The 15,684-nt window shown below is 35.9% G+C and overlaps 1 protein-coding gene across 1 annotated transcript in view; it reads right to left on the bottom strand.

Moving 5' to 3' along the window:
• The window catches only part of LOC150082829 (uncharacterized), a 212,899-nt gene that overhangs the window by 156,122 nt on the left and 41,093 nt on the right, over positions 1-15,684 (bottom strand). The window contains exon 3 of the mRNA XM_090376841.1: positions 12,232-12,407. Within this exon, the coding sequence (XP_090232967.1) occupies positions 12,232-12,407 (176 nt within the window). The remainder of the gene's footprint in view (positions 1-12,231; positions 12,408-15,684) is intronic.

Below are 15,684 nucleotides of genomic sequence, written 5' to 3'. Positions count from 1 at the left end.
GGTGGTTAATTGCTGGAACAAGCTTCCATCTGTTGTTGTAGAAGTTGATAGGTTGAATAAATTTAAGGAGGAACTGGACAGGAATTTGGAGGGAATGCTGTGATTTTTTTTTTTTTTTTTTTTGGCTGATACTGCATAAGCTCATACACTTGCTTTCTTGCATCACATGCCACCACTACTACTACTACTACCACCACCACCACCATAGGGTTCTTAAAAGCCTTCTACCTGAAGCGCTTGATAATAGGCTTGATTATGAAGAATTGGACTGTTATGTTCAAACCGTTATTATGGGGTCTAATATTACTGTCAGGTAGCCCCCATAAAATGTGTTTCTCTTCCAAATGGAAACTGTCCTGCGGTCAAAGTCGGAGGAAAAAGCATAATTATGCGAAGATCCAATCTCTTTATGCTAACAATAGGATGCAATGTGCCCAGTTGATTGCGGATGGAGATGGAATTGCCATCCCCTATCAACTTTGTGGCATTTAAGGAGTACTGGTTTAATATTTTTTGTACCCCCGAGGAGGGCTCAAAACTTTACTCCCCTCCAAATGCTTATACTGAGGATGAAGGACTACTTCAGGTAATTTATCAGCCTATTTTAACTGCAGAAATTAAAACTTCCTATCCTCCCTTGTCTAACAGTCACAGTTCAGATGGGTTAACATCACAACAGTTGCATAATATCCCTACCTGAGTCCTCATGCATGGGTTATTGACTTCATGCATGTGTTCCTCTGGATGGATAGATTTGCCTGACCTATTTTTTTTTTATTTTTTTATTTTTTTTTATCATTTACTATCTTCATTCCAAAAAATCAACCTATTTCTCCATGGAAGTTTCACACTATTACCATCATTTCAGTGTTACTCTGATCGTATCATAAGATGTTAAGTCATAGGATTATGAGTGGGTTGAAGTTTTATCATAGACAGTGTGCCTTTATCTCTGCAGAAGGATGTGCACAAAATATCTTCTTGCTTTCTACACTGATTTCTGAATCTAGGAGTGGTCTGAAGCCCTTACATCTAGCTTCAATTGATCTACAGAAGCCTTCAATCAAGTGTCTTTGTAGGCTGTCGCTGTGGCATTAGTCCATAAAGCTTTCCCTCGTTCCTTTGTTACATATGTTTTATCAATTCAGGACAACTCCATTACAAGTCTTCAAGTGCTAGGGAATGAATGTTCGCCTCACCCTAGTAGAGGTGCCCAACAAGGAGATCCTCTTTCTCTTCTGTTATTTAATCTGGCAATAGGCCTTCTTTCCTGTCAGTTGCCTGTCTATATCAGTTTTGATTTGTGAGGAGTGAATATCAATGCTATGACTTCCACCAATGATCTGGTTTTATTGCAACCACCAAGACCAGTCTTCGGTGCCTTCTGGATTGTTCTAGTATTTTCCTGCACAAGAAAGGCTTAACGATTAATAGGGATAAGTCCTGGTCACTTTCCCTCGTTCCATCAGGGAGGGAGAAGAAGATGAAAGTTCGAGACACTAGGTTCCTCATAGAGTCTTCTGAATTAGCATCTATTTCTGTGGAATCAGCATGGAAATATCTAGGTGTAGAATTTTCATCTCTTGGTCACACTTAAGTTTCTACGGATGTTCAAGATAAATTATAGAAACTCTGAAGAGCACCACTGAAGCCCTAGCAGCATTTATTTATTCTGAGGACTTTCTTATTACCTCGTTTGCATCATCAGTTAATCTTAGGAAGGGCCACTCCATCTTTTTTTAAATAAATCAGACCTCCAGGTTCGTTCTGCGATTCAGCAGGTTGCCTAGGTTGGCTTAGGTTGCGGTTAATGCTTATTTTCATGCTGAAGTGATAGGATGAGGTTTAGACCTTCCACCTTTTAGGTGGATGATTCCTCTTCATAAGAAGACCCGTTTGATGAAACTACAATATTTTTCTTCTCCTGTTATAAGGAAAATTGTGCAGCTGCCATTAATTAAAAAGGTTAAAGTGCTGTTAAGGGATGGTTCTCAATGTGTTGATTCCAAGTACAAGATTAAGAGCTGATGGAGAGACCTGCTCCATGGGTCTTTTGATGGGAAGGAATGCTTTCAAGCTTTTTACCATGGTTCAATCTCAATTTTGTTGTGTCAGAGCTGGCACCCGGCTTCTCTCAGGCAATCAGTTTACTGATCCAGTTAAAACCAGAATTAATGTGCTGCCCACACTTGCTTGTACTTCTCATGGCTGGACAGATAATAGTGCTTGTCAGGCCAAGTGTCAAGCAACTGAATCTTTAGCTCATGTGGCCCTTTGGTATCATAGGTCCCATAGTTAATATTGTGGCTAATCAGTTAGCTCGGAAATTAGGCTGTTTTAAAGGAGCCACACTACCAAACATCATATGGATTAAGGAAACTGGACTTGGTGTGTATTAGGAGTGATTGTATGAATATTCGGGATGCTCAAGTTGTAGGCCATGGTAATGACCTAGATGTGACATAGATACTTGGAATCATAAATACTACGATTCTCAGTTTAAAGGAACTGATACAGAATCGAACTGGCCCTAAACCTTTTGTATTCTCTATAACAGTTTCTCATAGAGGGATGTGGAGTTCTTCCTCTGCCTCCTACCTTATGAAATTAGGCTTGTCTTCATTAGATTTAAAGATCATGTCCGTGCACAGCAAGGTACCTACATTTACTGGAGAATTTATCAATCCATGACTTCCACGAATGTGGAACAATAACCCTATTATGTTGTACTATTAGGCTACAGGCTACCAAAGTCAATATATGGAAATGGAGAGGGGAAAAAAAAAAATTAGACAATTTAAATAAAAACACCAATGATTCTAATTAGATTATTAGAATCATTTGTGTAATTAAATGAAGGCTCTAGTGGAAGATGCTGCATCACCAGTGGAAGTGACAGTTTTGCATTTCAAGTGTTCAGTTTGTGACGATCCATGTCTGAAGTCACAAATCATCACTGGTGAATAAAACTAATGGTGTATACCATTCAGCAATGCGTTATTTTAGTGGAATCTTACTTGGAAATGAAGTTTTACAGTGAATATCAACAGAAATTTGTTGAAAAATTCCCTAACACTAACCATCCATGCAAAGCTGAAATTTTTAAGAGAATAAAGAAACTTTGTAAGTGTAGATCAGTGGGAGTAAGGAAAATGAAAGTAGTCCTACATATATGTTTAGATGTCATTAAACTAACAATTTTGCAAGCTCCAAATCAATCTCTATGAAAAATAGGATATCACTTGGTTCAGCTCATTTCACTGTTAAAAAAAACAAACACCTAAAACTTTTTCCATCCTACAGTATGCACGAACTTCAATTTCAGGATAACATTAAAAGACTAAAGTGCTGTTGCTGGTAAAAGTTTACTTTGCCATGAAGGTATATTTTGGATAAAATTTATTTCACTGACAAAGTAAGATTTCACCTTAGTGGCTACATCGACAAAGTTAAAATACATGGAGAACTGAAAATCTGCATATTTTTTAAGAAATCCCCTTACATTCCCAAAAAATTGGTGTTTGGAATGGCATATTTCAAAGAAGAATACTTGCGTTCATATTTTTTGATCAAACTGTCACCTCTGATATTTACCAAGGCATCATAATGCAGCTTCCTAAATTTCTAGAGGAAAATGAAAGAGATATCTCAATCGAACAGGATGGGCCAATCTGCCATATCACTAAAACACTGAAACCACCAAAATGTTGCAAGTTTTTTGGGTATAAAATTATACCATGAGGACTTCTGCCACTTAGACCTCCTGATTTAACATCCCAAAACTTCTTTTTATTGGGGTTATTGAACAGAAAGCTTAAAAGAACAATCCACAAAGCATTCAGCAGCTCAAAGCAGGCAATGAAAATACTGCTTTAAGTGTACTGACACAAACTCTGCAACACGATCAAAGGAGTGAATTAATGCATTACTAGCAATAGAGGACACTTCTAGCAATGTTTATTAACTATTATTTGTTATAAATATTCTGAAAAAATTTTTTATTTTCCTTTTATCATTTTTTGGTTTACTTTTAAAATGAACACCCTGTACTAATAATCGTTCAACAATTCAAACTGTCTGCTTATATATTTTTTTTAAATACATAAATACCTTGCATTAAATACCTCTGTCAAGCCACCATTAAAGGTGCCTAGCTCTAGTTTCCAAACATAACTTACAGATTTCAAATCTGTGTGTGTGAGAGAGAGAGAGAGAGAGAGAGAGAGAGAGAGAGAGAGAGAGAGAACCTTTGTGCCCATTGCTAATCATGTTTATCTTCTCAACATCCTTTCCAGCATGCACTATGTTCCTTCAAAAAGATGGGCATCTTTTTCCCACCTTTTTGAAGGGATATTTCCAAATCTATATATAGTACACAGACTGTGGTCTAACCATTGCTTTATAGAACCAAATAACTGTACTGGTTAACTTCCAGTATATCAATGACAGAACACCTCCAAGAAAGGTTCTCTTAAAGCTGCAAACTTGCACAGCCATACAAGCAGTTTTGGAAGGGTTACACTAAATTTTTGTGCATACAAAAATTTAGTGTAACCCTTCTGGAATACAGCTGAACATGCTACACCCAAGTCCTGGCTTGTTAGAGACTCCTGGAAGGTTTTGTATTTCTCTATTACTGAAATATAAATTATGATTTATATCTGTAAGGAACCATATGTGCAGAAAAACTTGGAAGAACAACAGCACAAACAATTCAAAGAAATTATTTTTTGGGGAAAATGTACCTCCTCCTCCTAACCCTCACTGATACGAGATCACTGTCTTATTTTATTGAAAAGAATCTAAATAGAGAATCATCTACCTCAAGCAGCACTGTAACGAAAAATAATTGATTCTTTCATATATATAATTTTGTACATGGGTTTTAATTATTACAGTAATTTTTATTTACATATTTTTCATGTTCAAATAATATAAATGAATTCTCTTTATAAATGTTGTGAATATAAAAATCACAGGTGAAAATTTTCTTTTACATATACTGACTTTTCTATATACAGGTCACCTGTATACAGAAAAGTCAGTATACAGGTCACCTGTATACAGAAACGCTTAACGCTGACAATTCGTTTCGGAAAAACAGAGCGCTAAGTGAATCCACGCTAAGCAAACGGCACATTCCCATAAGGTAACATATGTATTTGTGAGTTGCGGTCGGTGCCATAGGATATTTCCTAATCAATAATAAACAGTAGAGAAAAGATGCACAAATGTCGGTCAATATATTTAATATTCAAATATTTGAACATATAAAATATTCTGCATTACATACGTATATAATTATGTGGTAACTACTTACGTATCAAAATTAAACTTAAAATTTCAATTAAAATCATGAATTTAATTGATCTAAATTGATTTCATTTAATTGATGAATTTAATTGTGAAAAATGTGTTGATTTTGGGTTGTACTTTGGCCCTCTTCTTATTAAACTAAAAGGGGTTTTAATTTTAAATCACCCGCAACATTACCACCCAACAATAAAGTCAACCGATCCTTTGCCACTTTGAAACCTGGCATGTTTTTTTTCCTTCTTTCAATATGAAACTTCTTTTAGACATTCGTTTCCAAAAAAAGTCTTGCTTTATCTATAATTTTAACAAGTTCTTTTTTGAAAGTTTCGGCTCCTTCATCTGCATTTAGGGCTTCCACCGGGATTTTAAATCTATTCAACCAGCCCTTACTAGTTTTAAATGGTTCTACATTTTTTTTTTTTTTTAGGTGAGTTTTCTTCAGATCATCATATAGGCTAATCTCTGTCTCTCTTTTTTTTTTTTTTATAATATTTAACTTAACTGAATTCTGCATTGGATATTATCTTCAATAAAATTATTTAAAGTCTCTCCATTTCAATCCTAATAGATGGCCTAGCCCTAGTTGTTTGCAGTGGAACAGCTGTCTTTTCAGCTGCTAAAATTAATTCTTTATTTTTTATAATTGTTCTTACAGTTGAACTTGCCAGTCCTAAATTATGGCACACATCTGCTTGTCGTTGACCGGAATCGATTTGCTTCAAAACGTCTAATTTAATTTTAAATTCAGTCTTTTTCTTACATAATATTGTTGCTTTTTCATTCTTATCTGCCATTATTAAGTCTTCAAAAATGTAACTACATTGGTTGCATTAATTATGATACAATGTTCGAGTATACTGTCCATTACGAAGGACGTCTAATACTGTACTGAGTGATGACTAGACTGCAGATAAATGCATATAACACAAATATTACAAGCAATATATTTGATCATTTTTTAAAATGTTGATCTGGGAACTACATAACAAGTCACTGTACTGCAATTAAATTAGTGTGCGAGAAAATGTCACTGACCGTGGGAAAATTTCTTGAGTCGGCGTGGGAAATGTTTTAATGCTGTTTTGCTATTCATTTTCATGCTACTGACCCCATCAAATGAAACGATTTTGTTAAATATGCCAAAAATGCAATCTGTAAAAGAGCGTTATAGTGATTTGTGACAGCATTACATTCAGATACGAGTTATAACATAAGAACAGCATTATAGCGAATCAGCGTAAAGCAAACCATGTTATAACGAAGGCCTGCTGTATAATTTTATTTCCTAATGTATATGTGTGGGTACACATATAAGCATTAGAAAATAAAAATATCTAAAATACATCAATAAAACTGAATTTTTTTGTAAAATAAAACCTATGAAAATATTTACCAAACAGACAAAAGGAAACTTCCGATGTATATTCGTTAGTTTTATTAAAAACTAAATAATTTTATGCTTAATATGTCAACAATGTTATAATTTTATTTTGAAACCTAATAAGCTTGCCTGTCATGAAGCCTAATTAAATTTTTTATGTTACAGAAATAAAGGAGCGCTAGTGTTTCTGTTTCAGAAAGATAGTTTGGACTTGTGACTGCTTTTACACAACTGCTATTTATTATGCGATATTCAAGGATTATTGTCCAAATATTCACTCTGTAGTTTTAAAATTTTTAATCTAATAGTTATAACCGTGATTCAGTTGTTTACTTCCCAATTCAAATATAAAAATCATAATTACATAATAACAATTGTTATTCTTTTTTGTTTGTTTGAGTTCCATATTTCTGACCGCTGAAATATATAGACTATTTTAAATTACTCAAAAAATCCATATATGGTACTCGGTAATTTTCTGATGCTGTGGTGCTTGGTTGTTTGGCTGCCTGATGTTTTATGATGGGATGCAAAGTTTAAAATTTATTGTCCAACACAGATACCACACTCTTGGAATTTGTGTATATTACACTACTAGTGATGCGGAAAGTGTAAATATTCTCTAAGGCTAATTTAATTGTGTATAATTCTGCAGTATAACTGGTACACTCAACCAGTAATAATATAGAGATTGTAAAAACACAGCTGCTGCAACAACAACAACAGAGTCTGTTTTTCAAAAAACCTGTATATATATATTAGACAGCTTTGAGCACTGTCAAGAACATGGACTTTATGCAGTTGCTTAATACTTTCATCTGCCAAGGATTTCTTTCCCCACTGTTGGAAAATAGATATCACAGAGAGGAAGATTTACAGACCATGGTGGGTCAAATACATTGGTCTCTTGATGTATATTGTTAAAATGAAGGTTCCAGGTGTGCATCAAATCTTTTACTCTAATATGTGGGTCTATTTATTTTCAGTCGGTTTGCTGTTATAGAAAACTGTCCTTTCAGAGTTGAAAGTAACAGTCGAATTGGATGGGCTGGAAAGTTTGAGTTTTGACTGCATAACTCAGCATTTCTCTTCTAAGGTGAAGTGAAGTTTCATGTGCCTTCCACATAAGGGACTCTGTACAGGGAATGTTCATTAATGCAGTCCAAATGGCACTATGTTGAATGGTATTAAATCTGGTCAGTACGTTTTCCTAGCCAAGTTACAGACAACAGCGCATAATCTAGAAGAGACCTGATAAGGGAACAATACAGATGTGCTCTTAACATACTCAGGTCCCAGAAACTGACCCAAGTATGTTAAGTTTCTTCAAACAGACAGTTTGTAGGTATGTGATATGTGAAACAAAGTTGAGTTTGGTGTCCAATGTTAAACCAAGGAAACAAAGATTAGTGGTGAGAAGGATCAGATGGTTCCTAACCTGAGTTCTGGTTCTGGATGCATCTTGCAAAAGAACTCCAATGCATGAATGTAGATGTAAAATACATATTTTTCAGCAAATTGGGCAGGATTATCAATAGTTAAGCCTTTGACATCAAGTGGACCAATGTGATTCATTCCCCCTTCTAGTGTTTACATACATAAAGAAGTCTTTTGTTTTTCCTTGCCATCCTTTGCCAAAGATTTATATACATCCCATGCATTTTTCTTCTCTTCCACGGGTCTCATTAGTTCATCTGACATCATTTAGGTCTATGCCTTTAACAGTATTTCTTAATTGGTATGAAAAGCTCAATAGCTATTATGATTATTTCTACGAATGCTTACCATTTAGAATGTTATTGTTGGTAACATCATTAGTTGGTCACTGTATAGAATTTAAAAACTGTTAGAGATCACTGTACAGAATTTAAAAACTGTTGGAGATCACTGTAATCTCCTTGACGAAAGTAAAACCCTTCCCTTTACCCTTGATGGTAGTTACATCTTTAAGTAAATCCCACATCAGCTGTGATCACTGCCACTTAGTGGTTCCATTATCTGCATATTCTTAACACATGAATACTCACTGCTGATAATCAAATCAAGAATATTACTCCCTCTGGTTGCCTCTCAAACATGCTGCTGTAGAAAATAGTCATCCAATAAGTTCGAAAAAGGCTTGCTAGTGTGTGAGTGACCAACCACAAGTTCCAATCAATATCTGGAAAGTTAAAATTCCCCATAATAACACATTCTGATTTAAGGGCCCACTCTATTTCTCTTTATAGTTGTTTCTTATATGTTATGATGCTCATTACAGTCATTAGGCCTAACACATTTCTACTCTCATTATTGTGTTCCCAGTGCTTATGTCACATCAAACTGATTAAACATTGAACTGGCCACCCATGTCAACTGGATGCACTGCCTTAGATCTTGTGCTTCTTAACTAAGGGCATAACCCCTCCCCAGGCCTTTCTGTAAACATTGTAGTCGCCATATTAAAATTCTGCATTCCCTATATCTGAGTGACACCATGTCTCTAATATCACCACAATGTCTGTATTTAATAACTTGACCAGCACTTCAACTTCAGCAGATTTATTTTCTATGCTCCTAGTATTGGTGTACTTGCTAGTATACATGCACCTGTTAGCATTAGCATTTAGCATTAGTAGAGGCATTTGATGCAAGAAAGCAAGCTTATGCAGCATCAGCCAAAAAAAAAAAAAAAAAAAACCACTTCCACTTCACCCCTCTGTTCATTCAAAATACCTGTCCAGCTGAGCCTTTAACTTATTTAGGCTATCAACTTCCACGACAACGGATGGAAGTCTGTTCCACCTACCAACCACCCGCTGGCTAAAGGCAAATTTCCGCACATCTATCCTACATCTGTCTTTCCTCAATTTGAATTTATGCCCTCTCAGGTGATTATTCTGAGCGAGAGGAAGAATCCCATCAGCATTGAGCATGCTCAAACTATTCAAGGTCTTATACACCTCTATCAGATCACCTCGCTGGTGCCTAGTCTCCAGACACTGTAATTTGCAAAACTTAAGCCTTTCTTCGTAAGAGCACCCCTTTGTTCCATTCACTAATCTTGTTGCCCTTCTCTGTACTCGTTTCAGCAGCTCTACATCCTTCTTGAAATGAGGCCTCCAGACCTGTATACAGTACTCTAGGTGTGGCCTGACCATTGCCTTATACAAGGGAATAATCACCTCCTTATCCCTGCTAGAAAAATTCCTATATATCATTGACAATACACCATGAGCTACTCTTGCAGCCCGTCTGCACTGCTCAGAGAACTTCATATCTGCCTGCACAACCACCCCCAGGTCCCTTTCATTCTCTACCACTGTCAGTGTAGTACCACAGAGTTGATACGTTGCTCTGGGGTTGCTGTTTCCCATGTGTAGTACTTTACATTTGTCAATGTTAAACTTCATTTGCCACCTCTCAGCCCATCTGCTCAACCTTTCCAGATCCTGTTGCAGCAGCATAGTGTCAGTAGTGTCCTTGACAACCCTGCCTACCTTTGTATCTTCTGCAAACTTCGACATTAAGCTTGATATACCCTCATCAATATCATTTATGAATACAGAAAACAATAACGGACTGAGCCCTGAGGGACTCCACTAATAACATTAGTCCACGACGAGCAGTGTCCATTGATTACCACTCTCTGTCTTCTCCCCCTCAGCCACCCCTTTATCCACAGCAGCAATTTGTCTCCAATGCCACACTGCTCCAATTTGTGCAGCAGTCTTCCATGTGCAACAGTATCAAAAGCCTTTCTAAGATCCAAATATATAATATCAAAGTTATTCCCTGCATCTAGTTAATTTGTGACTGCATCATAGTATCCAATCAAATTGGTCAGGCATGACTTCCCCTTAACAAAACCATGCTGTGTCCGAGCTATAGCAGAAGTCTTGTCTAAATGATCCTGCAGTGCTTCTTTAACTAGTGCCTCCATTAATTTTCCTGGAACAGAAGTTAAACTCACAGGTCTATAATTACTTGTCAGCCTTTGATACTCCTTTGTGAATTGGGGTCACATTTGCACATCTCCAGTTTGTGGGTACCTCCCCTGAGTCCAAGGAAGCTTTCATAATTATGGCTAAGGGTTTGCTTACTTCCTTTGCTGCCTCCTTTAATATAACTGGATAGATCCCATCCACCCCGGATGCCTTTCTTGTGTTTATCTTTAACAATTTCTCCTCCACTTTACTCTCAGTTATTACAAGATTCTCTAGCTTACTGCTAGAGTTGAATACACCTCTGGCTTTCCCCTCGCTAAATAACTCCTCATGTGTGAATGTTGATGCAAAATATTCATTTAGTTTGTTAGCTACCTGAGCAGGATCATCAACAGTTGACCCATCGATATCAAGTGGACCAATCTGATTCATCCCCTTCCTTCTAGAGTTTACATAAGTAAAGAACTCTTTGCTGTTTTCCTTCGCATCCCTTGCCAAAGATTTCTCGTAATCTGCCTTCGCCTGCCTAACCTCTTATTCTTAGTTATCTTATTCTTACCTGTTCTTATTCTTAGTTATCATAACACAGCCCATGTACTTCCCTGTTCCATGCTGACCAACAGAAGGCCATGTAATCCCCCACACCTTGTTTTCCTAGCTATTGTGTGTCCCAATAGCAGCAGTGCAAGAATCACTTTCACCTCTGCCTATTGTTAATCTATTATTCTGTGTATCTCCCCAAGCTAACAGTTTTCCAATGCACCTAGTACTGCCTCAACAAATCAGCAAATATTCTGGTACCTTCCCACTTAAGTATATCTTATTCCTGTAAAAGCAGTCTCTCCTGTTAAGAAAAACAACCACACAGAGAAGAACTCTTTTCTGAGAAGAATCTCAAAATATATTCCCTCCTATTGTGTTTGGGTAGAATTTCAGATATTTTGGAAATTAACCCTAATGCACAATGTTTTCCTCAGCATTACCTTGTACTTATCCTGTACCTGATTATGTGTAATTGTTCCAGAGATTTGTGCTGTAAAAATTAAATATATATCATCTAGGAGGACAATAAAAGAATAATATATATATGGATTCAAAAATTTCATAGCACAAAGCCAAACTTACATGTCTATAGTTACTCCCTTTATCGGTGCTTTGAACCGATCATTTGAATTGGTGACAGCTGAAGAATACCTATATACAGTTGGGCCTCGCTTTTCGGCGTTGCACTAATACGGCAGTTTTCAATTATATCCATGGTCATTATGTTTGGTGCTTTTTGGCATGATATGTTTAACAATGAAGTTCGAGAAGGGTGTCAGGCACCATTTTATTGTCTGTTATTCAGTCTGTTTACAGCATATGATAGTGTAAACATGTTATTAGGTTTTTATATGCATTCGCAAGTGAAAAAAAGGCTATGTTTCGCTTTTCAGCGGGGGTCTGGAACCTAACCCACTGTACAAGTGGGGCCCTACTGTTTACTTCTTGATCTTGGTTATTCAGTTAAACACATATTATACTTAATTAAAACACAATATGTAATAAAATTTAAATTTTCATATACAACAGATATTTTTATTAGAAATATAAATGTCTTTTACTTACACTTTCACTTCACATATATAACAAAACTGATTTTCAATTACATGAGCATGTTTATTATGATCAAAATATGGCAAAGGACCCTTGTTCTTTTTGGCACGGACACTGTAATCAGCAGGATTCAAGGATACGCTTATTATATGGACAATGACATGGATGAAAACGATCACACCATTGATCTGCATTACTTATTAAAGAAAACTCATAATAAAGCAGTAAAATAGTTAATACCGAATCCTTATATTTATGCCAAATGTATAATAATTTTTTTTTGTATACTAAGTTAATTTGAAGTATTTTTGGAAAATAAACTAAAATGAAAAATTATAGTGAAATACGCTGCATATGTATAATAAAATGGTATACCAATTATTAAATGGTTAGCATAAATAACTAGTAATTAACTATTTATTCTTATATCAAAAGTGAATTAAAAGTAGATAAAAAAAATCGCTGATTTTCAAATTACAGTGGGGTCTACTTATTAAAATCACAATGGAAAAGTTTTGAAAAAATAAAGTAAAAAATACATGTTTATTTTTTTTCTATATAGCTTACAGCATCTCACTGAGGACATGGATGAGACTGCTTTTTTTATTTAATTTTATATTAACATGTAAAACACTTCACAACTGAATAATAATGATTTGTCAAACTTAGTCAATTTATTTAGTTCTGCATATTGCAATGACTACAGATTAGGCACATACAAGGCAATCTAACTGAGGTGTTTAAGGCTTTGAATGGATTGAGCAAGTTCAATGCTAAATAACATTCTTTCTCTTACTCAGACCACACACACACACACACGAGGAAATGTCAATTCACACTGAGGAAGGACGGCAGCATGATGCAACAATTAACTGCCTGCTGACCGAAGACAAACTTAGAAGTTTGTCTTCGGCCAGCAGGCAGTTAATTGTTGGAATAAACACATCTGTTGTTGTGAAAGTAGGCAGTTCGAATAAATTAAAGAGAGAACTAGATAAACCATTGGAGGGACCTGACAGGTAATGTGAGGTTTTTTTTTTTTTTTTTGCTGATGTGTTTGATAGCATTATCTTTTTGAAAGATAATGCTATCATTGGCAATCTAGAATTAGCTAAATTATAGCACTGCACAGTTCAATTCATTAACAGAAAGGAGCCCCAGTAGATGATAAACAAGATGATTACAAAATGATTATTTTTCACAAATACTACAGTAAAATGTTGAGACAATGAAAGTAAACACTGCAATTATACAAGCACAATCTGCTTATATACGTGAATTCTGATCACCTGGTACAATAAGAATAGAAAGGAAAAGATCTTGCCATACAATTCCAAACTATTAACTGTCTGAACATATTTTGTGATTCAATAAAATGGCTAATATAATTAATCAGCAAATCTTATATGCAGAATTCACTGTAAATGAGGGTGGGAGAAACATTAATTAGAAATCACAATAGCATATACTACGTGCGGGTCAGTGGCTCTGGGCCTGAACATAAAACAGGGAGCTGGGCTCACTGCTTATAGAAAAGAGTAACTGAAGGGTAAAGGCAGGACTAATGAGGCTGTTGGTTCCAGGTGTCATGCTGGCTCTCAACACCCATGAGTATTTGAATGTAGTAGTAGTGGTGGTGGTGGCATGTGATGCAAGAAAGCAAGTGTATGAGCTTATGCAGCATCAGCCAAAAAAAAAAAAAAATTACAAAACAATTCCCTCTAAATGTTTGTCCAGTTCCTCCTTAAATTTATTTAACCTATCAATCAACTTCCACAACGATAAATGGAAGTTTGTTCCAGCAATTAACCACCCGCTGGCTAAAGGCAAATTTCCGCACATCTATTCTACATCTGTCTTTTCTCTATTTGAATTTATGTCCCCTTAGGTTCGTAATCTGAACAAGTGGAAGAATCCCATCAGAATTCAGCATGCTCAACCCATTTAAGGCCTTATACACCTCAATCAGATCATCTCACAGGTGCTTAGTCTCCAGCCACTGCAATTTGCAGAACTTAAGCCTCTCTTGGTAAGAGAATCCCTTCATTCCTCTCACCAATCTTGTTGCCCTTCTCTGTACACGCTCAAGAAAATCTACATCCTTCCTAAAATAAGGCCTCCAGACCTGTACGCAGTACTCAAGGCGTGGCCTGACCATTGCCTTATACAGAGGGACAATCACTTCCTTTTCCCTGCTAGCAAAATTCCTGTATATATCATTGATAAAACTCCATGACCTGCCCTGGCAGCCTGTCTGCATTGCTCAGAAAACTTCATATCTGACTGCACAATTACTCCCAGGTCTTTTTCATTTTCTACCACCTTAAGAGTAGTACCACACAGTTGGTACATTCCTCTGGGGTCATTTCTACCCATATGCAGTACTTTGCATTTGTCAATGTTAAACTTCAGTTGCCACTTCTCAGCCCATCTGCCCAAATTTTCTAGATCCTATTGCAGTAGCACACTGCCAATGTAAATACCAACATATGGTATTTGCATTTAATCTGTATTATTTATTAATTATTTTCTAATTGGAAAAGTATAACAGTAAAAGAATTCTTTACAAGTCAGTGTTTGTATAAAATATAATAGTTCACCCGCTCCTTCGTTGAAATTTAGCTGTATGATAATCATAAAACTTTTTTTTTTATTGGATAATAAGACCAATAATAAGAATAATGTTATTAAAGATATTATTTGTTTATATTATCCAATAGAGTGTGAGGATTAAGGATAAAATTTTAAAATGTAACATTTTAAACTATTTCCTGCCTTCCTTCGCAAAAAACTGACTGATGAAGAAAGTACACCTTTCTTGGATCTGAATGCATCTGCTAGCAGTTAAATACAACTGCCTAACTAACTTTCAGGTCATCGTATTCCAAACTGGAATGATGTAACTTGACCCTGATATTGAACATCAGGGTCATGGTTGGGCTTTTCAGACCCAGCCATTCTAAGTGCCTTTTGATTTAGAGGTCTTGCTTTTGAAATTTTCATTTCTTGTTCTTCATTTCAATTTCAAAAGCTGAATATTACTGAATATTTATTCTGAAAGTTTTAAGGAGTATGTTTATTTTATTTTAAATGGAGAGCCTCCGTAGCCAGGTGGGCAGGAGCAGCAGTGCGTAGCACACGCTTCTTGATTAGACCAGGGTTCGAGCCCATGACCACCAAATACAGAGGATGCAGAAAGGTCAGGGAATGATCACCGCATATCCCTGGAGCAATATGGCCTTAGTTGCTAATGCTCCTAAAAACCAAAAAACAACAACATTTTATTTTAAATGGGCAATTGGATTTCACTTTATCTGAATTGATTATTTTCATTATTTTTTTTAGGTTACTTCAAATGGTTCATAAAGGACTGGCATTTTTTTTATATCTCCCTTCCTCTTATATCATAAGGAATTAATACAGCAGATTAATATTATACAAGCATGATTCTACAAAAATGACAAA

Source organism: Mastigoproctus giganteus, chromosome 7 (assembly GCF_048544385.1).
Source record: "Mastigoproctus giganteus isolate SK-2022 chromosome 7, ASM4854438v1, whole genome shotgun sequence".
In the NCBI taxonomy this organism is placed as follows: domain Eukaryota; kingdom Metazoa; phylum Arthropoda; class Arachnida; order Uropygi; family Thelyphonidae; genus Mastigoproctus; species Mastigoproctus giganteus.
Note: the sequence above shows the minus strand (reverse complement) of the source record. Positions and strands in the feature narration are given on the sequence as shown.